Genomic DNA, 25,745 nt, shown 5'->3' on the forward strand with positions numbered 1-25,745 from the left:
GGCGGGGAGGGATTGCCAGGCAGATGCGTTAACCACACCCTGTAAAAACCAAATCTAGGGAAGGGAGAACATAAATACACCCACGTGTCTAAGGCATCTGTCAGCCAGCAGCCCCTCAAGGTTCCCCCCTGGCATTCCACATCATGCTGCATGTGGGGCTGGTTATTTTGGGATGGGGAGGTGGGGAAGGGGAGCACTGCCAACTGTTAACCTGATTTGTTCAGTTTCATGTGGGCACAAAAGGGTTAAAATCCCAGCAACATCCCCTCCCCTTCTCCCCTGATGCTGAGGGAAGGTCACACTTTGAACCCTGGGCCTTTCCACTGTGGGGTCCAGCCCTGTTCCTAAGCCAGTCCTGCTGGGTGGTAGAGTATAAAGCATCCAGCCCTACCAGCTGGGGGTCCCCCCCCCGCTAATCTCTGCCCTTTCCTCTCCTGCTGCAGGAACGCCGCATTGGATGTGGAGCCGGTCTACGCTTTCCGGGCACACAGGTGAGTCCTGGGGTGTGAGGCTGATGCCTGGTACCTCTGTCCAAAGGGGCATCTCCCCACCCGTGTATTGATCCCAGGGTCCAGAATCCATGAGTGACTCTGGCCGGAGCATCTCCCTAATGTACTCTGTGGTCCCAGAGGGTCAAGCCCATGACCCTAGAGTCTGGATCCTGGGCCCCAGTACAGCCTTTGGGATCAGATGTTGGAACCCTGGTCTCGGCAGTCTGTGATTTAGTGAAGGGGTGAGGCTTAAACCCGCAGGAGGTTGGGGCGAGAGGGTCAGGGCTAATTCTGAACCCCCAGCCTACCCACAAGTGCAGTTAGTGCAGCTCTGGTGTCTTGCAAGTTCATTAAACGACTCCGTCGGTCTACGGGGGACGAGTGGTTCAGTCCAGGCAGGTGCTGTCTGGAGTGCCAAAGGAGCTACGGCAAACTAGAGACTTTGCCACTAGAGGGTGCTCTGACTCCCCGAATGCCTTCCCAAAGCCCAGGGCTCCGATGGGCTCCACGTGGCTGCGACTTTCCCCCAGTGGGTGGCTGTGGTTGGCTCATCCTGTGTGGTTTGCACCCACGCTCGCTCCTTGGGAGAGTCCTTGTGAGTGTGGGGCAGAGAGGGGAAGCCCCATCCTACAGCTTTGGAAGTCCCCCTCCCCCATTCTTTCTCTGCCCCATTTCCTTTGCCCTGCCCTTCATTTCTGTGGCCGTCCCGTTTCTGCAGGGGTCCAGTGCTCTCCATTGCCATGGGCTGTAACAGCGAATATTGCTACAGCGGAGGAACGGACACCAAGATCCGCTTCTGGAGGGTCCCGGATTTGAGCATGGATCCTTACGACAGTTATGGTGGGTGCAGGCAGCTGTCTGTCCGTCCTCTCCCCTGGCAGTCCCTACGCACTGAGCAGACCCCAGAGTTTGCAGCCTGTCTCCTGACAGCTGGGAGGAGGGTGGAGTGAGGCCCAAATGTGAGATTTTTGGGTGATTTTTCAGGGTGGTTTTGTCTCCTTGGGGTTGCTGGGAGTTTTCCAGGGAGGGGAGGGGAGGGGAGGGGAGGACAGGGTGGCAGTGCTGGGGAGTGGGTTGTGCTGGAATCTCTTCAGGAGCTGATGGGCTGTACCTGATGTGTAGAAAACTCACCAGGGCGTAGTGGCCCTTGACTTGACCTGTGGAGACTACAGTTCCCAGTATGCACTGCGGCCTGGCCACTCCAGTGGAGGTGGAGCACTGTATGCTGGGAACTCTCAGCTGGAGGAGGGCCCTGGGGCAAATTAGGGTGACACTCCCCAGCTGGGAGCCAGGATGCGGCGTGACTCCTCCTTGACCCCGGCATTGTTTCTGGCCCAGATCCAGGAGTCCTCAGCAACGTCCTGGAAGGCCACACGGATGCGATCTGGGGCCTGGCATTCAGCCCTTCCAAGAACCGCCTGGCTTCGTGTTCAGCAGATGGCACGGTCAGGATATGGGACCCTAGCGAGAACCCATCCTGCCTCAGCACTTACAACACGGAGCGTGGTGAGCGAACCCTACCCTGGGATAACAGAGCCTGGCTGGGAAATAGGGGCCCCTTTGAGAGGGTGTTCCCTACCAGATTAAGGCTTTGGGGGGTTAGGAACAGCATGGGGATCTCTCTCTCTTTTTGGGTCAGTTTTGACCCCAGTGCCCTAGCACAGTACTAGGGAGTGCTGTGCTTCAATAGGTGGGAGGATGGCCCATTGGTTAGGGCCCTAGCCTAGGACTTGGAAGACCTGGGTTCAAGTCCCTGCTCCTCCACAGACTTTTGTGATCTTGGGCAAGTCACTTAGTCTCTCTGTGCCTCGGTTTCCCCATCTGTGTAATGGGGATTATAGGCCTGCCCTGCCTCATGGGCATTGTGAGGATAAATCCATTAAAGATTGTGAGACTCTCAGATACTACAGAGATGTGGGGAGCACATATGTACCTTAGATAGGTGCCATCTAAAACGAGGGCCATTCTCTCTTGGCATTGAAGATCCCTTGGTAACTTCCCAAAAAGTCACGATGCTGCTCGATGCCCTGGTCAAATTCCAACTCAGGGAATGCCGTTCTGCCTCTCTAAAAGACCTCTCGTTTCAATGGGAGACAGGGAGGCACTTCACTTCCCGTTGAAAACTTTGTGCCGTTGCTGTGTGCACGTGACATACTCCACCCCAGAGAGGGCTGCATTTTGGGAGTGGTTGGGTTGAGGCTTTCAGAGTAACAGCTGTGTTAGTCTGTATTCGCAAAGAGAAAAGGAGTACTTGTGGCACCTTAGAGACTAACCAATTTATTTGAGCATAAGCTTTCGTGAGCTACAGCTCACTTCATCGGATTTGTCCTTGGATTGGCCGCTACCACCACCAAACAAATACTGGTTACTGGGGAAGAGCTGTTTGGACACGTCTTTCCCCCCAAAATACTTCCCAAAACCTTGCACCCCACTTTCTGGACAAGGTTTGGTAAAAAGCCTCACCAATTTGCCTAGGTGACTACAGACCCAGACCCTTGGAGTATGCAACCGATGAAGTGAGCTGTAGTTCGTGAAAGCTTAAGCTCAGATAAATTGGTTAGTCTCTAAGGTGCCACAAGTCCTCCTTTTCTTTTTGGGTTGAGGCTTGTGTGTTAGTGCGGTTGGAATGCTTTGCTCTGTCTGGTGCCACAGCAGGGGTGGTCTTGGCACTGAAGCGTGACGGTTGGTCCCGTAAGGCGGCCTTCATTGTTCTCCCTGTGTCCCCGCCCCTCCCGCAGAGTACGGAATTCCTACCTCTGTCGTGTTCGCCAGCATGGACCCTGCCCATGTTGTGGCCGCCTTCCGAACGGGCAACACGGTGCTGTACGACCTGGAGACCTCCCAGCCCATCCTGACGCTGGAATCCAGAGCCACCACTGGTGAGCTGGGGTGACTCCTGCGTTCTAGTCCCAGCTGTGGGAGGGGAGTGGGATTTAGTGGTTAGAGCACGGGAGGGTGGGGGAGGCTGGGAGTCAGGACTCCTGGGTTCTGTTCACAGCTCTTATTGATTTGCTGTGTGATGGTAGGCAAGTCACTGCCTCTCCCTGATTCCCTCTCTCCCCGCCATGAGGTGTCCATCTCCCAGGCGGCGGTGAGGCCCAGCAGTTTAGTTTGTGCTTTGAGATCCTTGCCTGGGAGGCACTTCTCCAGCAGGGGGCGGTAGAGGGATGAGCACGGGATGGGTCAGGCCAGGGTGGGGGGTTGAGGGGGCATGGGTGGTTCGGTGGTAACCTGCTCCCTCTCCCATGTTCTGACCCAGGATTCAGTCAAATCAATCATGTGGTGAGCCATCCGACGCAGCCCGTCACCATCACAGCGCACGATGACCGAGGGATCCGCTTCTTGGACAACCGGACAGGTAGGGCAGCCGTCTACTGGTGGCTGGGACAGACCTGCTGCCCCCTTCTCAGCCCCACCCCCTGGCAGGAAGGCAGCCAGCCCAATCTCCTAGGGGCGAAGAGCCTTGCTGTTTCCCAGAGCTCCACCTCCTGGGGCCATCTCTCCCACAGCCTTGAGGCTCTTGAGGGAGGCTCTGACATCACTGTGCTTGGGGTCCTGCCTTGGGCATCCCCCGTCTGCTGGGGGTAGGAAGAGAGGTAGGTGGCAGTTATGGGGTGAAATCTGTGCATGCAGGACCCAGCCCCTGCTGTGCCGCCTGCCATCTCCCCAGGGCGCACGTGCGAGCCTTCCCGTGCGCCCTTCGCAGGGAGACTCACCCATGATGCGATGGAATCAGCTCTCTCGCAAGGCCCATGTCCCTCCCAAGGACCAGTCTGCCCTCCAGCTCCCCTCACCTGCCTTGAACAGACCGTGTCTACTGATCTGATGGCTCCCAGCCTACCCCACTCACCCACCTGGGGGTGTCACTGTCTCCCCCTTCCCCAGGAGGGTCCCATCCCCTCTTGCCACCCTGGCGGCCCCTCAGTGCCCTCCCCTAAGCATGCTGCTCCAAGACCCCCCAGTAGAGGGAGCCACCTTTCCCAGGCCCATAGGGAATCCAGTGCTGTAAGCTACCCCACCCCATGGGTTGTGAGGAGAACACCTAGTGGTTAGAGCAGGCCCCAGGCATGAGTGGGAGCTGCCCTATTAACCCTTTCTCCTCTCCGTGCCAAGGGAAAGCCATCCACTCCATGGTCGCTCACTTGGACGCTGTCACCTGCCTCGCTGTGGACCCCAACGGGGTCTTCCTCATGTCTGGAAGTAAGTGTCTCTCTGCTCCACCCTGCCCCCCAGCTGCATGCATCTTGCCTGCTTTCGGCTTTGAGAGTCACCTGCCGGGGGGAGGATGGGCAGTGATCCGGGTGTTCAAATCCAGCGGGGACCAAAAATTGTTCCCGCCCGCGTGGCCCCGGAGTGAAATGAGTCTGCTGGATCTCAGCAGCTTCCGAGCAGGGCACCTGCCATCACCGCTGGCATGGCTAGACCTGCCCTCTGGACTGCGTCAGAGGGGCTGAGGACCGAATGGGTCATGGGGGCTGGGCTCGCCTGTCCCACCCCTAGCAGGAGGTGTCCCTCCAGTGCAGGGAGCAGTGCAGGGGCATTTGGCCTGGTACTGCCCATGCTGGGCGTGTTCAGTGGGAAGTGAATCCAGAATCCAGCACTAAGCGCAGTAAACAAGCGATCCAGAGTGTTGTGCGGAGGAGCTCTGGGCTTTGCTGGCTGAGCTTTGAGGGAAGAGCAGGGAAATGGGAGCCAGGACTGGCAGGGCAGTGGGGTCTAGTGGTTAGAGCGAGGGGGGTTGGGAGCCAGGACTCCTGAGTTCTATTCCCGACTCCGTGGGTGAGTATCTTCTCCCCTGACCACGGGTAACCCTTCTCCGATGGCTCTCCCAGGCCATGACTGCTCTCTGCGCCTCTGGAACTTGGACAACAAGACGTGCGTGCAGGAGATCACGGCCCACCGCAAGAAGCACGAGGAGGCCATCCATGCTGTGGCCTTCCACCCCAGCAAGGCCCTGATCGCCAGTGCCGGGGCCGACGCCCTTGCCAAGGTCTTTGTATGAGCAGCAGAGGATCCTGCAGGTGAGCTGGGGCTGCGGGACAGGGCAGCACTGGAGTGGGAGGCCAGAGGGCCCCCCGCCCCGCTCCCTTGCCTGCTACTGGCCTGCTCCTCTTGTCTCCCCCAACAGGTGGGTCCCTGGGACTCTCCAGAGGTGCTAACCCCGTCTGGCGATGAGCTTATCCCCCCCCACCTCCCCACAGCTCAGGACCTACTGCCAAGGGGCGTCTCTTCTCACCCAGTGGAGTGGCACGGACGTGTGTGGCTGGGGAGGGCAGGCAGGGGAGGATGACAGCCCCGTGACCAGCCCTCTCCGTGCCCTCAGGGCCCAGAAGCCAGATTCTGGAATGTTTTTTCTGCTTGTTTCAAGGTCGCCTGGTTTTATTTCCCAGCCAGCGAGTGGAAAGTGTTCAGGGCCAGGCACGGATAATGGAGGGGAGGGGCTGGGCACAGCTGTTCCATGACGTTGGGCACTCGTCCCCTCCCCAGCACCAGGGCAGCCCTTGCTGCCCCTAACTTCCCTGGGCACGGCACTGCCAGACCACAAAGTAACCCCTGGACCTTTAGGATTCACAAACCCTCCAGAACTGTCTCCTGGCCTCTTCCTTTCCTCCCTGAGCTGTCCCCTGCCGGCCCCTTGCAGCCGGCTTCCAGCCGAGCTGCCCTTGCCGGCTGACGCCAGGCCCGTCAGCAGGAGGGGTTTGGGGGCAGACTTAGTGATCACAAGGGGGGCTGGAGAGCCAGGGAGGGAGGGGCACTGATTTTAAGAGGGGGCCAGCTGGGAGGTTGCTCAGGTTGACCTGGGATAAGAGGCTCCAGTGCATTGGGTCAGGCCAGGAAGGTTCCTTCCTGCGGGGAGCAGTGTGGGGCTAGCAAGGCAGTTTCCAGGCTGCTGCCAGCCCAGGCGAGTGACTGGGACAGGGGGACAGGACTCAGGACCAGGGTTTACAGCGTCGACAGTGGAGGGGCCGATGGGTGCTGCCCTCCCCTCTCTGCGCCACTGGGCCTGATTTGGAGTGTTTGGTCTCCAAGGCTGCTGCTGCCCTCGGCCCAGCTGTGCAAACCATGCTGCCCTATTAGCCCTTCAGTTTGCAGGCCAGCCAGCCTCCCATGTCAGATCTCCTCCTCCTGCCCCTGGCCTGCTTGGCCCTGCCCTGGATCCCGGCCCCATCAGGTCCTGGGGGGCAGCCCTCTGCCTCCTTGGCTTCCTACCTTATTGTAGCAATAATCCCTTCCTGCCAGAGGAGGGGGGTCTCCGAGCAGGCAGCTCCTGTGTGACACTACTGCTCCCTTAGCCCAGGGTCGCCTGCCTGCCCTGTGAGAGGAGCTCCATTCATCCACGAACGGTTCTCCTGCCCTCCGGCTGCAGCCTGGTTCTCGGCCCACCCCCAGCGCAGGCCTGGCACCTGGAGTGCTCCCCCCAGAACACTAAACCCCCATGCTGCTCCCAGGGGGCAAGGCCACCCTTTCCAGGACTGGACATGAGCAGTGTTACCTAGGGTGGGTGCACCGGCCAAACATCCCCTACCCGCTCCCCCAAGCAAGCCAGTGCCAGCAGGCCGGGCGTTCCCCTGGCAAGGGTTGGACACGGCCATCACGGAGCCTGATGGATCCCACGGCGCTAAGAGTCGGTTTGGGGAAGAGTCGCCCTTGCCATCACCCCAGCAATAAAGTCCATATACCTGGGGCTACAATGCCTTCCCTACCTGCCCCCCCACCCTCAGACAGTGACCTAGGGTCTGCCTGTGGGCACATGGCCCCCCCACCCCACCCCACCCCCCGCTCTGCTAATGTCACCGAGACTGCAACCTGCACTGGGGCCTAAGGGTTAGGGCAGAAGGCCTGCTGGGAGTCAGGACTCCTAAGTTCTGTTCCTCCTTGGGGCAGTCCCTTCCCCTCCCGGCATCGCCCTTTCCCTATCCTCAAGGGGGACAGTAATTCTTCCTCCCCACCCCCTGTTTGCAAAGTGCATGGTGCCGTTGGGCTGCTGAGTGTTACCCTTGCCACATCAGGAACCATCTCCCTCATCTCAACAGGGGCGGCTTCCCCACTTTGGCTTGGACACTAACCCATCACTCCGTGGGGTGTCCCCTGCAGCCTGTACCATGTCGCTGCTTCAGGCAGAATCCCATGACAACACCAAGAACCAGACCGACGAGGGGGGAACGAAAAGGGGAATGTTAGCTTTGATCGCAGGGCTCTCTCAAACCTCTCTACTGGGGGCAGGGGTTGATTCCACCCTGGCCGGAGGGGTGCAGATCCCTGCCCCCTGGTTGGCATCCCCTGCCATCTCTTCTTTGTTTCATCTTATCGCCTGTAACAAAGAGAAACTCCTTGTATATTCTGTACAAATGAAATCTGATTGAAACCGAACCCAGAGACACCTAAAGGGCTGAAGCTAAAGTGACCACAAACCATGTTATCACTGTGTGATAGTCTCTACCGCTGGCATTTTCAAACCGACTAGCGATTGTGGGGTGCTAGCTCTAAAGGGGGGGCGTTGCTGAGCCAGCTGCCCTCTGGCAATCAGGCCACATTAGGCCATGGCAAGGCAGGGGAGCTCCCCAAGAAATCAAATCGCTAGCCGCTCTTGAAAACCTCGCCCGACGTCCCCAATATACTGTATGTATCGGTGTGCTGTATTTATCCAAACTGAGAGCACTCGCCTTTTTAATGCCGTTTAACTTTTTATTGTATATTTATTTGACCTCTTTGGGTTGTTTTTTTTTTTTTTGTCCTGTTTAATCACAAGACTGAATCGTATGTGAAAAAATCTGCCTCGATAAACCCCCTTTGGAATAAGAAGCAGGTTCTTCCCCCTCCTTGTCACTGCATTGAACCAGGTCTATGCAGCAATTGTTTGTACAGATGGGGGTGCACTCTCACTCCCCTGCTGAAATGCAGCTCCCTCTGGGGCGCAGCGTGTAGTGACGTCGCACAGAGCAGGGCAGGATCAGTTTAGGATAGGAAGTGAAGGAGAATCTGTTCTCTTATTGAAACTGCAGTTGGAATCATCCAAGCTGGACTCTGCCCCACATCTCAGATTTGATACTGACTCGTGGGTGGATGGGGGTAGGGAACGGGACGTGCCCTGGGAACTTCAGCGAGCGCAAGGTCTTGGGTTTAGGTCTGTCTGCCTGCCTGCGCCTCCAGCCGTGCAGCACCCCCTAGTGCCCAAGGCACCACTTCCTGAGGTTTCCTGGCCTCCTCCCAACCAAGCCTGGACCCTGCTCAGGCCCTGGTGCAGGGCAGCTGCTGCAGGCCACCTGCATAGCGTGGGTTTGTCTCCTGTGTGTGGCTCTGCTCATGTGGGCATTTCACACATGCGAGCCTTTCCCAGGGAAAGCATTCTGTGCCTGCTTCCAAAGGGGTCAAGCTCTGGAAGGGTCATTTGCTAACAGCGGGGATTTGGTTTGCGTGGAGCCAGGAAACTGGCCTAGAGGAGCCTGATCCAGAGCTGCAGAGAGGATGGGAAGGGCCTGGACTAGATGAGCCCTTTGTGGTGATGTGCAGCAGGGCGAAGGGGAACCCAGGCAGACGGGCTGTTAATCGGAACTGGCCTGGGGTGTGAAAGACGGGCCATCTGTCTAGATGAGCCTGATGATCTGAGCTGGTGGGGAGGGGGGAGATACTGGACATCCAAGATTTGCAATATTAAAACGTATGTGACAGATTCCTCTGCGCTGCTCGCTCCTCCGCATGGGCCCCCCTGTCAGAGCCCCCCCTCTTCCCTGGAGATCTAATATTTGCCTTCCTGCGGCCTTGGAGAGGCCCCCACGACTTGGCTTCCAGGCCCAAGAGCGACTCGCTGGGGTTTGCATGGTTGGCGAAGCGAGAGCCCAGCTGATGCTCCCCAGCGCAGGCACAGGATCAGCTCAGCGGGATGCCGCTTGTGGGGCAGAGAAGCTTCCCCCTAGGGGTGGGTGAGCAGTGATAACATCACCACCCCCCTCCTCCAAACCTGCCCCAGAGACCGCACCATTAGCAGCTTCCAGGAGCCCACTGCAATAGGAGCAGCTCGGTCTGCATCTATCTCCCCTGGCTGACGTTCCCCTGTCCCTGTGTCCCTGCCGTGCTCCCACCCCCCGCTGGGACCGGAGCCTGGTCCCCAGTGCCAGGGCTTGTTTGAAACCAGCGTGGGCTGATGGGTGGGAGCTGTATAACAGGACCCAATCCTGACCTGGGGGTGTGGGGCTGGACGGGGCTTTCACCTGCCTCTGGATCCGGATAGCCCGCAAGTGGCTGATGTTAGCCCCTGCCAGGGCTTCCAGCGTTGCAGTGGAGAGGGAGGATGAGCCTGATTGACCCCTTCTGTGGCCCTGAGCAGAGCTCCATTGTGGAAGGGGGAGGGGGTGGGGTGAAATGGGTTGCAGGGGCAGCTGTTGGGAGAGACATTGGCATGGGCACAGTCTCTCGAAAGGAGAAGGGGATGTGTGCGTGGGGGGGAATCTCTTTGCCCTATTGTGACTCTACTCAGCTGGTGCCAGCATGGTGCCCTCACGCACCAGGAGGAGCAGGTAGGTGCTAAGACCCCTGCCTCCCACCCCACCACAAAGTAGGGAGCAGTGGGGGGCCCAGCCTTCCCAAAGAAGAGTGGGAATGGATCTCCAGCAGACAGCTCTTGTGGAGGTGGGTGTGGGCCCGGGGTCAGGGGTGGTGGAGGGCTCTGGTGGCGGTGTCCCGAGGGCCCTCAACTGCCTTAATTTGGCCTTGGGTGTCTCGGACATGGACTCTCACGTTGTCACGTAGGGGCTGAGATCTGCTGGGCCCCTTGAGGCGATGGCCCCTAGATGTGTGTGTCTGGGAGGGAGGTTCTCGGCTGTTTGCGGCAGGGGCAGTCTCTGTTCTGTGTTTGTACAGCCCCTAGCACAATGGGGCACAGTCCAGGACTGGGGCTCCTAGGCACTAGCATAGTACACCTAATAGCAATAAAAATGTACAGCTCCCTAGCACAAAAGGGTCCTGATGTATGTCTGGAGTGCTTAGCCATTACTGTAATACACCAAATAGCAGTGAAAAAATCTCTAGCCCTTAGCACAGGGGTGGGCAATCTATGGCCCATGGGCCGGATCTGGCCTGTGAGCTGCTTTAAGCTTGCCTCACTCCGGCGCTCCACCAAGGGTGCTGGGTTCGGGGGGGGCCCGCACCACACGGCTTGGCCCCGCTCCAGTGCTCCAGCTGGGGCACTGGGTCTTGGGGGGGCATGCACTACTTAGCCCCACTCCAGCTAGGGCGCTGGGTCAGGGGGAGGGGGGGCCACACCATGCGTCTCGGCCCTGCTTCAGCACTCCGGCTGGGGGGGGGGGGGGGGGGGAGCGCACCACACGGCTCGGCTCTGCTCCGGTGTTCCAGCTGGGGTGTTGGGTTTGGAGTTGCACCATGTGGCTCCCAGAAGCTGCATCATAGCCCCCCTCCAGCTCCTACGCACTCCAATGGCCCCCTTCGGCACTCCAATGGGAGCTGCAGGGGCAGTGCCTGCAGATGGGGCAGCATGCAAAGCTGCCTGGCTGTGCCTCCACGTAGGAGCTGGAGAAGGGACATGCCACTGCTTCCGGGAGATGCTTGAGATAGGCGCTGCTCAGACCCTGCACCCCTGAGCCTCTCCCCAAACCCCTGCCCTAGCCCTGATCCCCCTCCTGCCCTCCGAACCTCTTGGTCCCATTCCAGAGCCTGCACCCCCTCCCACACCTCAACCCCAATTCTGTGAGCATTCATGGCCCTCCATACAATTTCTATTCCCAGATGTGGCCCTCAGGCCAAAAAGTTTGCCCACCCCTTCCTTAGCACAATGGGGTCCTGGTCCATGAGGTGCTACCGTAATACACCTAATAATAATGGGGAGCTGACTTGGTGCTTGTGCCTTCACGCCATGCACAAGACTGTTTCCCCTGGGATTGGCTGGGAGGGTGGGGAAGATGTGAACTTCCTAAAGGCTTGGCTGTGCCTAGAGCTCAGGGGCAGGTGTCTCTTAAGGCCCTGATTTCCAGAGGGGCCGAGCCCCCCAAAGCTAAAAGGAGCTGCAGGCTCACTGGGCCAAAGTTTCCCTCCCCCCATGCTGGGCTGAGGAGCTCTGTAAGGTTTATTTATATGGCTGGATTGTTTGATTGTTTTTAAGTAGGTTGAATGTTGCTTTCAGCAGCGGCTGCCAGGAAACTTCCCGGACGGTACACAAGTACACCCACCCATGTCTCGTATTTATTTCCAAGAAGCAAAACTTCCTCGGAAAAGAGGAGGAACTGGTTTTGAACCAGCCAACCTGGGGGCAGAGGCTGGGACTAACGGAAACACTTCCGCCCCCTAAGTCTCCAGCAAAGATGCCCCGATTCCTGTTATGTTCCTCCTAACGTTTATTTAATTGGGATGCTCCTTTTTCTAAATATGGGAGTGCTCCCCAAGTCGGGTAAGGATCAGGGAACAACAGGGAGGCCTGTGGGGCAAGACTTGAGAGGCATCAGCAGAACTGTGTGGGGAGAGATCAGGGCTGGACTGGCAGGGGGACAGAGGAGCAGCAATAGAGCTGGGCAGGAGGAGGCCAGGGGGCTGCGGGTTGGGATTGAGGGGCACTGGAAGAGCCGCCCTGTGGCGGGCATGGGCTCTTGGCGGCCAGCTGCTTTGTGACTGCAGCCTGGGGCCTCTTCCCGCTGCTGTTTGCGTTGGCGTTGGCGGTGGCTGGGGGTGGGGCTGCCGGGGGAAGCACCTGCAGAACCTGCCCAGAACAAAGCCCCTCTCATCCCGCACTCAAACCGGCCTAGGCCTGGCTACATACAGGGCAGGAAAGCCCAGCCTGTCCTCAATCCACTTTGAGGCTCCCAAGAGGGTGCGGCCGGGTCTGCTCTTCGCGATGTAAACAGGGCGGGGCTGGGGCTGTAAGGCTCCGAGAGCCCCTGCCAGAACTCCCAGCCACGCTGCAAGCCATCTGCTCAAGAACCACACATTGCACACGCACGAACATGCACGAACACACATTGCACACCCATGAACATGCTTTGTACATGCATTGCATGCGCATGGACACACCTTGCACCCACATGAACATGCTTTCCACACCTTGCACACGCACAAACATGCATTGCACCCACACGCCCCGTACACAGAGGCACGTGAACTATGCATACCATTGTGCAGAACCGTGCACGTTTTGAGAACACACACACATCTCCGCACACCCAGGCACTTGTGTGCACCCCGCAAGCCGTCGTGTCCGCCAATGCAGGGCAGCCTGTGCACATCTGTACATGCTTGACCGCATGCACGCCCCCGCCATGTACGCCAGCAGGATAGGGTGCCCACACATGTGTACCCACACGCAGGGACATGAGCTGGGGCAGCGCCCCCGCCCGCTGGGGCCTGCAGCAGGGTGCCGGGATGGCTGGGTCAGAATGCTGCCCAACCTGTTGGGCTCCTTCTCCCCAGGGCTGGGAGGGTGGTGCAGGGCCAAGGCAGGAAGATGACTCTGTGCTCAGCTTCCCCTTGCCCAGGGGCAGCTGGTGCTCTGGCTCTGCATGGCCAAGTCTCCATTACTCCTCTTAGCACTGGCTGGGAGCCCTCTCCTTCCCGTACCCCTCCCCTCCTTCCTGCTGCCAGTGACATTAGCTAATAATCCCCAGGGCACAATTAAGGAGTGAGTTCTACTCCTCCCCCGCCTTCCCAGTGCCATACTCAGGAGCGGATAGGGACAAATCAGCCCTTTCTGGTCTGACTCTTCTGTACTTAGATGGGCAGCTCTTCGGGGCAGGAACCGGCTTTGCTGGCGCTCCTACGGATACTTGAATAAAGCTAAAAGCAGTAAGAATGGACAGCCCCAGCATGACGGGTTCCTGGGGCATGGTCTAGTGAGCTGGGACTCAGGCAACCTGGGTTCTGGCCCCAGCTCTGCTCCTGCCCTGCTGGGTGAGTCACTTCCCTGCTCTGTGCCTCAGTTTCTCCATCTGTAAAATAGGGATAATGATGCTGACACCTGGCTTTGAGATGGCTGGCTGGCAAGTGCTACAGAAGAGCCAGGGAGTGACAGGTTGTGGGCAGCTTTGTGCCAATGCCATTCATTCTGCAAATCATAGAATAGAATATCAGGGTTAGAAGGGACCTCAGGAGGTCATCTAGTCCAACCCCCTGCTCAAAGGAGGACCAAGCCCCAATTTTTGGCCCAGATCCCTAATTGGCCCCCTCTAGGATTGAACTCACAACCCTGGGTTTAGCAGGCCACTGAGATATCCCTCCCTGCTAATATTTGGCTGCCCTAGACTGGAATAGCAGATTTGCTTCTGTTCGCCCCAAAGGGGAGCTGACACACAGCAGGGGCCAGAGCTGCGTAAAGACCAGGAAGACTGAAAGAGGTGTCGGTCCACATCCGGATTGGGCTGACCCGGGAGTTCGTCCTCCTCCCCGTGGCCTCAGACCCAGCTCGTGTCCAGCGGCCGGCCTGCTCCACCTCTGGCAATGTTTGAATCTGGTGGTTTTCAGACACATCTGCTCTAGGAATTACTGTGGCCTTGGGATCTATGAAAATCCTCCTGATGCGGAGCCTGAGCCAAAGTCTCTGGGATGGGGTGAAGAGGTAACTTCCCTGCTAGGCAGGTTATTCATTCATTGCCCACCAGGGGGCACCTTCCTCTGCAACAGCTGGTGCCAGGGCACTGAAGGAGACAGGATACCCGGGTAGATGGGCCTTTGGGCTAATCCCCACTTCCTTCCCCTTAGACTTCTAGCTCAGCAGGGCTCAGGCTGGGAACATCTCCCAGGCTTCTCTGCTCTGTCCCCTCCCAGGCCTAGGCAGTCACGGCTCCTGCCCCCAGGTCTCTGTGGGTGGGGGAGCTCCCAGCCCCTCCGGCACGGGTGGCAGGATGTTTGTCTAAGGCAGGCCATGCGGAGACGACAGCAGCAGCGAGTGGCTCTTCTGAGCCCTGGAGGGGGGAGTAGAGATTCTGTGTCCACCTCCCTTTGTCTCCCTGCCACCTTCCTGGGGAAAGGGGGAGGGGGCATGGGGACCCACAGACAAAGGTCCCCGATGGGGAAGCTTGCTCCCAAAGTGGTCACGTTAGAACTTCTTCCAGGGTCCTGGATGTGTTGACAAGTGCCATGTACAATGTGCAACCCCAAGACTATACATGTTTGTGCAAACGTGCCCCTGCGCATGCATGTGCCAACATGTGTACAAACACACACTGCACACAGGAGCAAACACATCTGCACACATGCCCGGCACCCCTCCATATGCAAACACACCTGGGCAAACTTGCCACTCTGCATGCATGCACGAGCAAATGCACACGAGCAAATGCACACGTGCAAACGTCACTGCACGCATGCACAAACACACACGCAGGGGCACCCATGCAGTTGCCAATGGGCAACTCTGCCGGCATCCCCCATGCAGACTTGCCGCTCCGCAGGCCTGCATGGGCCAACACACACTTGCAAGCAAGCTGAGATATCACAGGTGGACTGGAGCAGATCAGAGAATCTGGCCTCTTGTCTCTTTCATTCTCACACCTAGCACTGGCCGCTGCCTTGTCCCTCCACTGACGTGAGGGCCTGGGAGCCTTCTCCTCTGCAGCCCCTACCCCCTGCAAGAGCCTCCCTGGACTCGCTTGGCTGCAGCCTTCCCCCCCTTCCAGGGATGCCCGGGAGTGGCAGAAGGGTGCCGGCAGGACCCCAAACCACGGGCAGAGGGATCAGGCTCTCTGGTGCCAGCAGGGGGCGCTCTCCCCAGCGTGGGGGGGGGGGGGAATGACCGCAGAGGGGAGAGAGGGGTCCAAAGGCTGAGTGGCGGGTGGTCCCTGCTCTCTCTGGGGCACCAACGGGGTGGGATGTGGGGGGGAATCCCAGCAGAAGTGGGAACACAGGAGAAGGAATGGTCCGCTGCCCCCCCAGCGCCTTGTTTAGTGGGGGGGGGGGGACTCCAGCCACCCATGTAGACAGACGGGGCGGGGGGCGGGCTGCCCCCCATCTGTTTCCAGTGCGGGACAGCAGGAGAAGTGGGGGGAGCGGGGGGGCTGGGGCGCCCTGCCGCGCTCTCCCGGGGCGGGGTGTGGAGAGAGCTGGCGGGGGGGTTTGGAGGGGGGGGGAAGAGTCGTCTGACTTCATCCTCGGAGCTCGCCATTGGCCCCGCGGCCCGTCACTCACAGCACTTCCTCCTCAGTCCCGGCCGTCCGTAAAGTTTGGGGGGAAGAAAAAGAAAGCGGCGGCGGAGGAGAGCGAGAGGCGCCGGCCGGGTCCCCGTGCGCCCCCGGCCGTGCCAGGACCCGTGCGCCCCGGCCGTGCGCCCCCGGCCGTGCCAGGACCCGTGCGCCCCGGCCGTGCGCCCCCCCTGGCCAGCTCTCGTGCGCCGCGCCCCTCCGGGATGCGCTGCCCGCTTCGGATGTGACAGCCAGACCCGGACGCCTGGGTTCGGGGTGCAGGGGCGGGGGAGTCTGTGCGTCTCTCCGGGGGCCTCCATGGCCTCCCCACCGGCCTGCGCCGGTCCCCCGGCCCTCCCCTCTTCCCCCGGGACCCCGGGAGGCTGCCTGGCAGCCCCGGAGCCCGCGCCGATGGCGCCTGGGTCCTGCGCTGCTTGCCAGGGGGTCTCTTTCCACCTCCAGATCGGGCTGACCCGGGAGTTCGTCCTGCTCCCCGCGGCCTCGGACCTGGCTCATGTCAAGCAGCTGGCCTGCTCCATCGTGGACCAGAAGGTAAAGGGGGGATGGGGCGGGTGTGGGGCGGTCTGGGGGTCAGGCGCTGCCCGGAGGGACCAGATAACTCCGGGCCCAAGAAGCGAGAGAGGCTCTGTCTCTGTCTGTCTGTGTGTAATTGTGTCTAGATCGTCCTGTGTGTGTGTTTGTGTATCTAAATTGGCGTGTGTGAGAGACCATGTGCGATTGTATGTTGTGTGTATGATTGTGGTGTGTGACTGCGATTGCGTGGTGTGTGTATGATTGTGGTGTGTGACTGATTGTGTGTTGTATGATTGTGTATCTTTACTGTTGTGAGTGTGTGACTGCGATTGCGTATTGTGTGTGATTGTGGTGTGTGACTGTGATTGCATGTTGTGTGTATGTGGGGGGGGTGTGACGGCGATTGTGTGTTGTATGATTGTGTATCTGTATTGTGAGTGTGTGACTGTGTGTTGTGTGTATGACTGTGGTGTGTGACTGTGTGATTGTGATTGTGTATCTGTACTGTTGAGTGTGTGACTGCAATTGCACATTGTGTGTATGATTGTGGTGTGTGTGTGTGTGACTGTGCGATTCTGTGTTGTGTGTATGATTGTGGTGCATGTGGCAAGAGTGTTTGCATGACTGTGTCTGTGCATCAAGACTTAATGTGTGTGCCTGGAATTGCGTGTGTCCACATGGGTGTGTGTCTGGGAGCCTGTGAGCTGGGCTGCCTGTATCAGCTGCGTGGGGTGGGAAGGTTTAACTGCAGTTGTGGTGTTTTGATGCTATACTGTGCATGGTGGAGGGACAGGCGGGCCTGGGATGGGGGTCGATGGGGAAGGAAGTGGGGTGCAGAGGGGATGTGGGAAGCTGTGTGGGGGTAGATAGGGTAATGAAGCCAGGCGGAGGGTCTGGGAGGCAGCCAGCTGGGGCCAGACTCTGGGTTGGGGTTGGGGGCTGGGTCCCATCTCCGCCCGACTCCCCCCATGGGGGCGGGGATTTCATTTGGTTGGAAACTGCAACTTTTGCGGTTTAAGCTCCGAGTCTGGTGCTCCTCATCCTCCCCCAGGTAAAGGGGTTCTTCTGCCCCCGCTCCCCGAAACAGCAGGACTTCCACCAACGAGTGGAAACTCTACCCGTGACTCTTTGCCTGACGGGAAAGGGATGAGGTTTTCCAGCTCCCAGAGGCCCAGCTGGGTTCACGGAGGCCCATGGGATGGGGCAGATCAGAGGGGACCCCTCCATCCTTGTTGTGGGGCATGACAGGGAAGGAGCTGTGGGGCCAGGGTCTGGTCTGGGTGCTGGAAGGTCTGGGAGTTCAGGGCTGGGTATCTGTGCTGGGAGTTTGGGTCTGGGTGATGAAGATTCTGCAGTGTGTGTTTCAGGGACTCCCTTGATCACTTGATTCCCAGTAACGAGCTCCAGGACTGACCTCCCCCCATATATCCCCCCCCCCCCACGCTGGTGTCCTTCTCCTGGGGTCTTTGGGCACAGGCTATGGAGACCTAAAGGGAAGGGGAGCAGAGGGATGCATCACAAACGTGTTTCATGCCCCCCTGCCCCAGTCCAAACTCCGTGCTGTTGGGGCTACCTTTCCAGTTGGATCTGCCGTCCCTGCACAGGAGCCGCCAGGGCTGGGAAGCAGGGGTGACCCCAACGGCTGGGGTTGTGACCCTCCCCCCCCCGCTGGCTGGGGAAAGGGCCCCTTCTCCCTCTGCTGGATCTCCTAGCTGGAGAGCCTGAGCAAGGAGAGCCTGATCTCCAGAGCCTGGGCAAGGAGCGACTTTGCAGCTGGCTCGGACGCCATGAGTCAGAACCGATCCAGATCACTAGCCCTCGAGCTTGGCCTAGATTGGTTAATCCCCGAGGCCTTGGACACAGTAGCTTCTGGCGGGGGGGTGGGAACAGATGATGCCATAGCATCAGAGAGCCCTTTTGTGGGGCTTAGGGAGGTATCCCTCTGGGGGTGTAGTGCATTCATTGTGGCGGGGTGGACAGGAAGGGCGTTGTGGATGTGAGGCATGCAAGGAGGGGAAGGCGCTAACTGTAGGGGCCACGTGGGGGAGCCGGCCAAAGGGTAAACAGGGGCCGCTCTTGGATGAGAGACCTCAGAGATGCTGCAGGCAGAGACGTTGTGGTCAAGCAGAAAGGGCACAGGACTGGGAGCCAGGACTCCTGCGTTCTAGCCCCAGCTGTGGGAGGGGAGTGGAGGCTAGTGGTTGGGCGGGGCCTGGATGTCAGGACTCCTGGGTTCTGCCCCCCAGCTCTGAGGTTTAATGTGGCCTTGCATTCAGCACAGGAGACTGTAAGGCCTTGGGCAAGTCATGTCCTCTCTCTCTGCTCTCCTTGTACTCTGCCGGGCATTGAGATCCGTGGGTGTGCAGTGCCATTGAAGAGTTGTGTTACTACCTATAGGGGGTGCTCTTCCCCTCGGATGCAGTATTGGGGCATTGCCTGGGGGCCCCAGGCAGGGATCAGCCCCAGCCTGGTGCTAGGGGTAGGGTGCTGCTGGAGGTGCTGGCCGCTATAGGAAATGCAAAAGGCCATGATTGCTTGTGGTTACTAAAGCTCCCACAGCTGCTTTTCACAAGGGAAGGCCTCTTAGCTCAGGTCTCCTGGCTAAATTCCAGTCTGGGTAGTTGGTAATTGTCTTCCACTTCCTTAAATTCCTGTCTGTAGTTTCAGGTTGGCTCATGCTTCACTTCCTCCGTTCTGAACCGTAGAACGTTTGTCTGGCTGTGAAAGAGCTGCTGCGCCTCACCCCAGAGGTGGCTGCATTTCAGGGCCCAGTGTTTAGATTTTGCTCGGTGCTTTGTGGATCCTCCAGGGCCCCGTAGAAATATGAGCCTGCTGATTAGCAGGCCTTGCCCTGATCTTGATCTAGCCTTGAATAGAGGGGCCAGTCCCTGATGCCTGTGCTGGCAGGGAGAAGAGCTCCCTCCCTTCGGGTTTATTGCCTGCTGTTATGTGCCTGCTTCCTGCAGATCAGTAACAGTTTTGGCAGCAGCTGGGAGAAGGGAAAGCGTGACTCCGGGATTAACCCTTAGCTGGCCAGTCCAGGAGGAGGAGAAAAAGGCCGGGTTTGACCATCCCGGCTCTTTGGGGATGCCCTAGAACGAGCCAGCTGGCCTCGTAACTGGGGTGTGTGTGATTATTCCCACTTCCCCTGTTGTGGGCTCACGCTGCCTCAATGCTCCCCCCCCCCAAGTCTTCTCTTCTGGTGGGTCTACAATGGGAGCAGAATGGGGCATCAGAGTCACTCCCCCTCCCAGGAGGCACCTCTTACCCCAAAGACCTGCCTCCCTAGCTGGAAATCCGTTCCCTGCCTCCAGAGACAGAGGAGTGAGGGAGGGAGACAGGCTGCTCCCCCAGGCCTGAACTGGGATGTGGTATTGTAGCGGGGCTGGGATCCACCCCCTGCAACCCGTGGAAGGCCCTGAGGGGAGGTGGAGAGCGGATTCACCGGGCTGCAGCTGCTTTTGTCTCTTATGGCGCTGCCATGCTCCACCCCAGAGGGGGCTGCATTTCGGGGCTTGGAGGAGCAGCCCCCGTAGCTTGGTAGGGACAAGGCACGAACTGTGCACACATACCGTGTCATCCCCCCTCCCCGATCAGTTGTCCGCATTTTGGAGCAGGGACTGTCTTTCTGTCCTAGGCACGACCTCAATAAACACTAATAGCAATAAAAACATACAGCGCCTGGCGCAATGAGGTCCTGGTCCAGGAGTGGGGTGCCTAGGTACTACCGTAATACAACTAATAGTTATACAATACAGAGTAATACAGCCACTCTCACAATTGGGTCCTAGTGTGTGACTGGGTGCTGCCATAACACACCTAATAATTAGGATCACCTTGGCATTGGCTGATCTACCACAGGCTGCGTCCCATGGAGGCGGGGGGTACTGAACCAGGGTAGAAAGAAGAGCTCCTGTGGGCCTCCAAGGGACCAGACACCTTGTGGGGAGTAAGGCCCCACTGGCCTCATCTCCAGCTTTGAATCTGTAGCTAACTGCGGTGGACTTTGAATTCCTGGGATGTTATCAGGGACCGGGCCCTGCCCATGGAAAATGCTGTGGCCCAGCGTGCCTGTGCATGGCTGCCCTCCGCTGGGCGGTGTCAGAACCGCTCAGTCGTGTGTCATAGCCTCGCTGCTCATGGAGATTCTCCGGTGGTGCTGGGCTTTCTGGGAAAGAGGCCTGGGTTCTGTCCTTGCCGCTGTCGTGAGGTTCGGCGGCCAAAGTCTTGGGAGGCTATGGGTTTTGTACGTTACATGAGACAGCAGGAATGGGAGTGAAGTGTCATCACAGGTGAGGGCCGGAGGGTCTTTCAGGCTGCTAGATTTTAACCCTTTTGTGCTGGAAAATATGATTTAAAAATCCAGATCCAGGTGAAGTGTCTTTTTAAAACAGTAACACTCAAAACCATTTCTCTTCCCCCCCCCCCCTTTTTTTTTTTTTTTAAATCCTGTTTGGACAAATATCAAACCTTAGATTTTAGGTCTCAAAAGAAGCCAACTGTCCCCAGGAATAGTAAATTATTATTACTGAAGAGAATGTGGTAGCCCGTAGAGATGTCTAGTTTCTCTCCATTGTGGCAGGTGCTGTACAAACATGGCAAAACCAGCAAGTCTCTGCCCTGGAGAGCTTGCAGTGTAAAAGACTCGACCGACTAGCAGGGTGAGACCTAATTAATATAGCTTCTAAGTGGTTACTGTAGTATTAATGTAGCTAAATAATTAGTAGAGCTGCTCATTATCTTCTCTTTTGCCCACACTTCACCCAGAAACGATTCCAAATAAATTTACGATTCTCGCCATTGTATTGCAAACCTTGTGAGACTTTGAGTTTGTTTCCCTCCCCCTACAAGTCCCCAGCTGCAGGAGTCAGGTTATGACCTTCGGCTCTCTGCTTAAATTTCTTTTTGTTTTTAAAATGTAAGTTCTTGTGGTTGTGGACAAAAGCTTGAAAATATGGGCCCTGAGATTCTATGATACCAGAAGGCAAATAAATAACCTCAGATCTATTATTTAAAACAAAAACTCATGATTCTTGGGGCCTCTCTTTTATACAGTGTGTATATAGGACACTTTATCCCTATGCTCTATCTATCTATTTATCTATCTATCTACATGCAAACACGCCCCCACCCCTATTTTGTATCCATCCCTCTGTCCTAATCCGGCCCTCGTTACCACAGTACTGCACTCCTCGCAAATATTTAATGCATGTATTTCTGTAAATACCTCTGCTTCTGGGGTGGAAGGAATGCAGCCCTCTGAGTGCCATGGAGACGCTGCCCAGTCGTGTGGGGTGGGGAAGTGAAGAACTCCCTTACTGCTACAGGGAGGAGTCAGGCTGGACAATTGTCCCGGCCCCCCAGCGGATTAGGAGCCCGGTCCGGCTCTCGGTCTCTTTGACAGTCACAAGTGGGTGGGACAATTGGTTTACGGGGCGTTCAGCTGGTCAACTCCCCCGATTCACTGAGGCCTCCTACCGAGCCACCAGCCGCTTCCTGCAACCTGGGATCTTTGGGCAGCCCATGGCTGCACGGAGCAAAACTGCACCACTGACCCTGTGGTTGTGGCCGGGTCACGTCCCACCCCACGGCTGGAGCCACAGCTGGGCGGAGTGGGTGGGGGAGGCGCTGTAATTAGCCCCCCCGCAGCTGCTGCCTCCCTCTCTCCCTGCACCAGGGAAGCAGCTGCTCCCCTTGTCCCGTGTGCTCCGAAACACCCATCCACAGGGTTAATCTCCTGTGTGAGAATCCAGACGGGCAGCCCTGGTGTTGGGATCCAATGATACGTGGCGGTACCAGAGCTGGGGTCTTCTTGCACAACAGGCCTGGGAAGGAAAGCTAGGCCCCGGGGGCACGCTTTGAACTTGGCGTCCTGGTCGGTGGGAGTTACCCTGAGTAGGCAAAAGGGCTCTGGGAGCCAGGATTCCTGGGTTCTATCCCCAGCTCTGGCAGGGGAGTGGGGTTCAGGGGTTAGAGCAGGGGGGGCTGGGACTCCTGGGTTTTATCCCAGCTCTGGCAGGGGAGCGGGGTTCAGGGGTTAGAGCAGGGGGGCTGGGACTCCTGGGTTTTATCCCAGCTCTGGCAGGGGAGCGGGGTTCAGGGGTTAGAGCAGGGGGGGGGCTGGGACTCCTGGGTTTCATCCCAGCTCTGGCAGGGGAGCGGGGTTCAGGGGTTAGAGCGGGGGGGGGCTGGGACTCCTGGGTTCTTTTCCCTGCTCTGCTTCTGACTCACGCAGCATCCTTGGATGAGGGACTTGGCCTCTACTGGGCCTCAGTTTCCCCCTGTGTGACGGCTCCACACAGCCTGTTGCTGCACCGTGGCTGCTGGAGGAGCCTGGCCCCTCAGAGGGGGAACGGGGGGGGGGCAGGGAGTGCAGTGTCGGCACCTGCACCAGCCCTTCACTGAACTCTCTGGGCCCCGGGCCAAGAGCCCTGCTTCTAACCACGTCCTGACAACAGGCAGCCGGCTGCAGCCGCAGAGCTGCGGCACGAGCCCTTTCCCAGAGGTCCCTCGTGGGCTCCCTGCCTCCCCGCTGCCTCCCGCCTGCCCAGAACCGACCAGGCCTTGGCCCTGTTCAACCCAGCTTGAGCTGCAGCTTCCCCAGCCCTGACCCCAGCCCCTCCCCCTGCTTGGCTCCAGCTCTGTGGGGCAGCCTTCCCTTCCTGTCTTTGGTGGTCCCCAGCCCGGTGGTATCTGAGCACTTCACACCCTTTGGTGTATTTATCCTCATAAGCCCTGCCTGTAAGGCAGGGTGGTGCTGTTCTCCCCCCAGTCCCCCGTTATAGATGGGGAAACTGAGGCACATAGGAGCTAAGTGACTTGTCCAAGGTTGCACAGAGGAGCCTGTTGCAGAGCTGGGAACCGAACCCTGGTCTCTTGAGTCGCTGCCCAGCTCCTTCCCCACCTGGCCCTTTGTGTCTTTAGTCATGCCACCCCCCAAGCCCAGGGAACATCACGGTTACCCCCGCCCCATCCCAGTCCTGTGGCCCCTCCTTCACGTCCCAAGAGTCCCCGTGTCCTGCTTGACAATACCCTGCCCCCACTTGCCTGCACCTGGGCACGTGGCCTCATCCTGAGGTTGTCTGGGAGGGTAAGTTGTTGAGGGAAGGGTTGTCTGTCTCCCTTCCCTCCTTCCATCCGCAGTACTGTGGCTGTCCTCGTGTCCATCCTTCTGTCCATCTGTCCTCCTGTCCCTCCTTCTCTCCACTGCTTGTCTGTCCATTTGTCCTCCTCTCCATCTTTCCGTCCACTGTCTCTGTCCATCTGTCCTCCTATCCAGCCTCCAGTCCATGGTCTGTCCATCTGTCCTTTGATCCATTCACTCTCTTATCTAACCATCTGTTGTTCTATCTATCCTTCCAGCTACTGTCTGCCCATCCATCCAGCCGCCTGCAATATCCTAGCTGTCCTTCTATTCCTCCTTCCATCCACTGTGTCTGTCTGTCCATCTGTTCTTCAATCCATCCTTCCACCCATCCGCTGTCCGTCTGTCTCTCCATTTTATCCTTCTCTCTGCCCTTCAATCTCCCTCTCTGCCCATCCGCCCACGCTGGGGCTGGCTATCTCAGCCCAGATCAGTCTGTCTCTCAGCCTCCTGGACTCAAAGAGAGGAACCCGCTTTCCTGACTTGCTTGTCGCTGCAGCAGGCCCGGTTCTGACCGTGCCAGCCTTGGGGATGTGCGCTGAGCTCTCCGGACAGCTCCCCTGCTAGCCGCTCTCTAGGCCCTAAGTGAGGGGTTTTATTGTCACTTGGCTCTTCCTGAGAACAAGATGGGCGGTTGCGGCGGGGGGTCTCTGCAGAATCGCCATGGTGGGGTTTTGGGTTCTCTGCAAAAGCTGAAGCAGGGGTGGTTTGAGCCGGGGTCTCAGCCTCTCTGTGCCCGCCCTGGACTGGGAAGTTGGGTTCAGAGAGCCGGCCCCGTGTGTCTGTGTGTGGGGGGGTGTTGGAGAGGGAAAAGGTGGCTCCCCTGAGCTGAGCTTGCAAGCTGGCTGATCAGGGTGCATCTGTGGGTGTGTGAGGTGACTCCTCCTCCTGGCGCTGGTGGAGTGGAACGGGCTGGGCCCTGCTTGGGCAGGAGGAAGGAAGGAAGAGGCCGGAGATCAACTGGAACCAGATCGCTCCTCGCTGGGGCCAGCTCAGAGCCAAAAATAACCCCACGGATTTGCATAAGCAGCTGGAGGGAGAGCGCGGCAGCCCCTGTGTCCAGGCTGCCCTTTGTGGGCTCTGCCATCAGATGTGGGGGGCAGGGGGGGCGCCCTTCCAGCTGACAGTGGGGGAGCCAGAGCACCCAGTTCCACTGTACCGGTGGGGAAACTGAGGCATGGGGGAACTGAAGAGAATTGCCCAGGGAGTCTGTCTGCAGCAGAGCAGAGCCCTGCAGGCCACTGATGGGATAACACGCCCCCACCTAGCAGGCGGCCCCAGGCACCCGTGCATCAGACCTTCATCCCCTCCTGGCTGGAGGAAGCCATCGGGGCAGCTGTGGGGCCTTTGGCCCAGGATCTTTTCTGTCTCCCCCAGGGAGCCCAAGCTGCCAGAGACCCTTAAACACCCCATGTGCCAGCCCTGTCTCCTGGCACCAGCACTGCCTTGGGGATGGATCTGGGTGGGGAGCTCTCGGAGCAGAGGAGGGGATGCACTAATGGGTCACGGGCCCTGTCTTTCCTCCTCAGCTCCTCCCCATGGGTGGGACCCCCAGAGTCCAGGCTGGGCTCAGCAGCCATGGAAGGTACTGAGGGCAGCTAGAAGTTCGCAATAATGCAACCACTGCTCTCCACCAGCCACCGCAACTTCTGTGAGATTGGGCTTAGAGTGAGGGGGTGGGGGGCAGCGCTGGGAACCAGGACTCCTGGGTTCTGTCCCCAGCGCTGGGAGGGGAGCGGGATCTAGTGGTTAGAGCAGGGGGACTGGGAGCCAGGACTCCTGGGTTCTGTCCCCAGCTCTGGGAGGGGAGTGGGGTCTAGTGGTTAGAGCAGGGGGCTGGGAACCAGGACTCCTGGGTTCTGTCCCAGCTCTGGGAGGGGAGTGGGGTCCAATGGTTGGATGGGGGGCAGGGCTGGGAGTCAGGGCTGGGTTCTATTCTGAGCTCTGTCATTGATTCGCTGTTTGATCTTGGGTGGCTCACTTGCCACCTCTGTGCTTTGGCTGTTGAATGCAGGCCTGGCTGCTCCCTGGCCCTGCCCCTCTCTGGCTCAGTAGTGGGTGGGATGGGGTGGGCTATATATGCCCCCATGTAGAGGCACACCGGCTCGGGGTGTTCCCTGCCAGCCAACAGGGAGCCGTCTTCTGCTGGAAATTGGGTCTGGTAAGCTGTGGGAGGGGATCAAAAGTACATAAGAACGGCCATCCTGGGTCAGACCAAAGCTCTGTCTAGCCTGGTGTCCTGTCTTCCGACAGTGGCCAACGCCAGGTGTCTCAGAGGGAACGAACAGAACAGGTCATCATCAAGTGATCCATCCCTTGTCATCCAGTTCCAGCTTCTATTAGATTTAGGGACACCCAGAGCATGGAGTTGCATCCTTAACCATCTTGGCCAATAGCCATGGAGGGACCTGTCCTTCAGGAACTGATCTAATTCTTTTTGAACGCTGTTATACTTTTGGCCTT

General features: G+C 58.4%; 2 protein-coding genes across 4 annotated transcripts in view; both read left to right on the top strand.

Annotated features, from left to right (window-relative positions):
- The window catches only part of STRN4 (striatin 4), a 28,867-nt gene extending 19,182 nt beyond the window's left edge, over window positions 1-9,685 (top strand). For all 3 annotated transcript variants that reach the window (XM_077840142.1, XM_077840144.1, XM_077840143.1), the window contains exons 11-18: window positions 444-491; window positions 1,210-1,331; window positions 1,830-1,997; window positions 3,230-3,370; window positions 3,751-3,849; window positions 4,605-4,691; window positions 5,324-5,512; window positions 5,620-9,685. In XM_077840142.1, the coding sequence (XP_077696268.1) occupies window positions 444-491; window positions 1,210-1,331; window positions 1,830-1,997; window positions 3,230-3,370; window positions 3,751-3,849; window positions 4,605-4,691; window positions 5,324-5,493 (835 nt within the window). In that variant the 3' untranslated portion in view covers window positions 5,494-5,512; window positions 5,620-9,685. The remainder of the gene's footprint in view (window positions 1-443; window positions 492-1,209; window positions 1,332-1,829; window positions 1,998-3,229; window positions 3,371-3,750; window positions 3,850-4,604; window positions 4,692-5,323; window positions 5,513-5,619) is intronic.
- A 5,943-nt stretch (window positions 9,686-15,628) lies between these two features.
- PRKD2 (protein kinase D2) overlaps window positions 15,629-25,745 on the top strand; it is a 30,805-nt gene continuing 20,688 nt past the window's right edge. Inside the window, exon 1 of the mRNA XM_077840509.1 lies at window positions 15,629-16,156. Coding sequence (XP_077696635.1) covers window positions 15,923-16,156 — 234 coding nt within the window. The 5' untranslated portion in view covers window positions 15,629-15,922. The remainder of the gene's footprint in view (window positions 16,157-25,745) is intronic.

The sequence above is a fragment of the Eretmochelys imbricata genome, chromosome 23, assembly GCF_965152235.1.
Source record: "Eretmochelys imbricata isolate rEreImb1 chromosome 23, rEreImb1.hap1, whole genome shotgun sequence".
NCBI lineage: Eukaryota > Metazoa > Chordata > Testudines > Cheloniidae > Eretmochelys > Eretmochelys imbricata.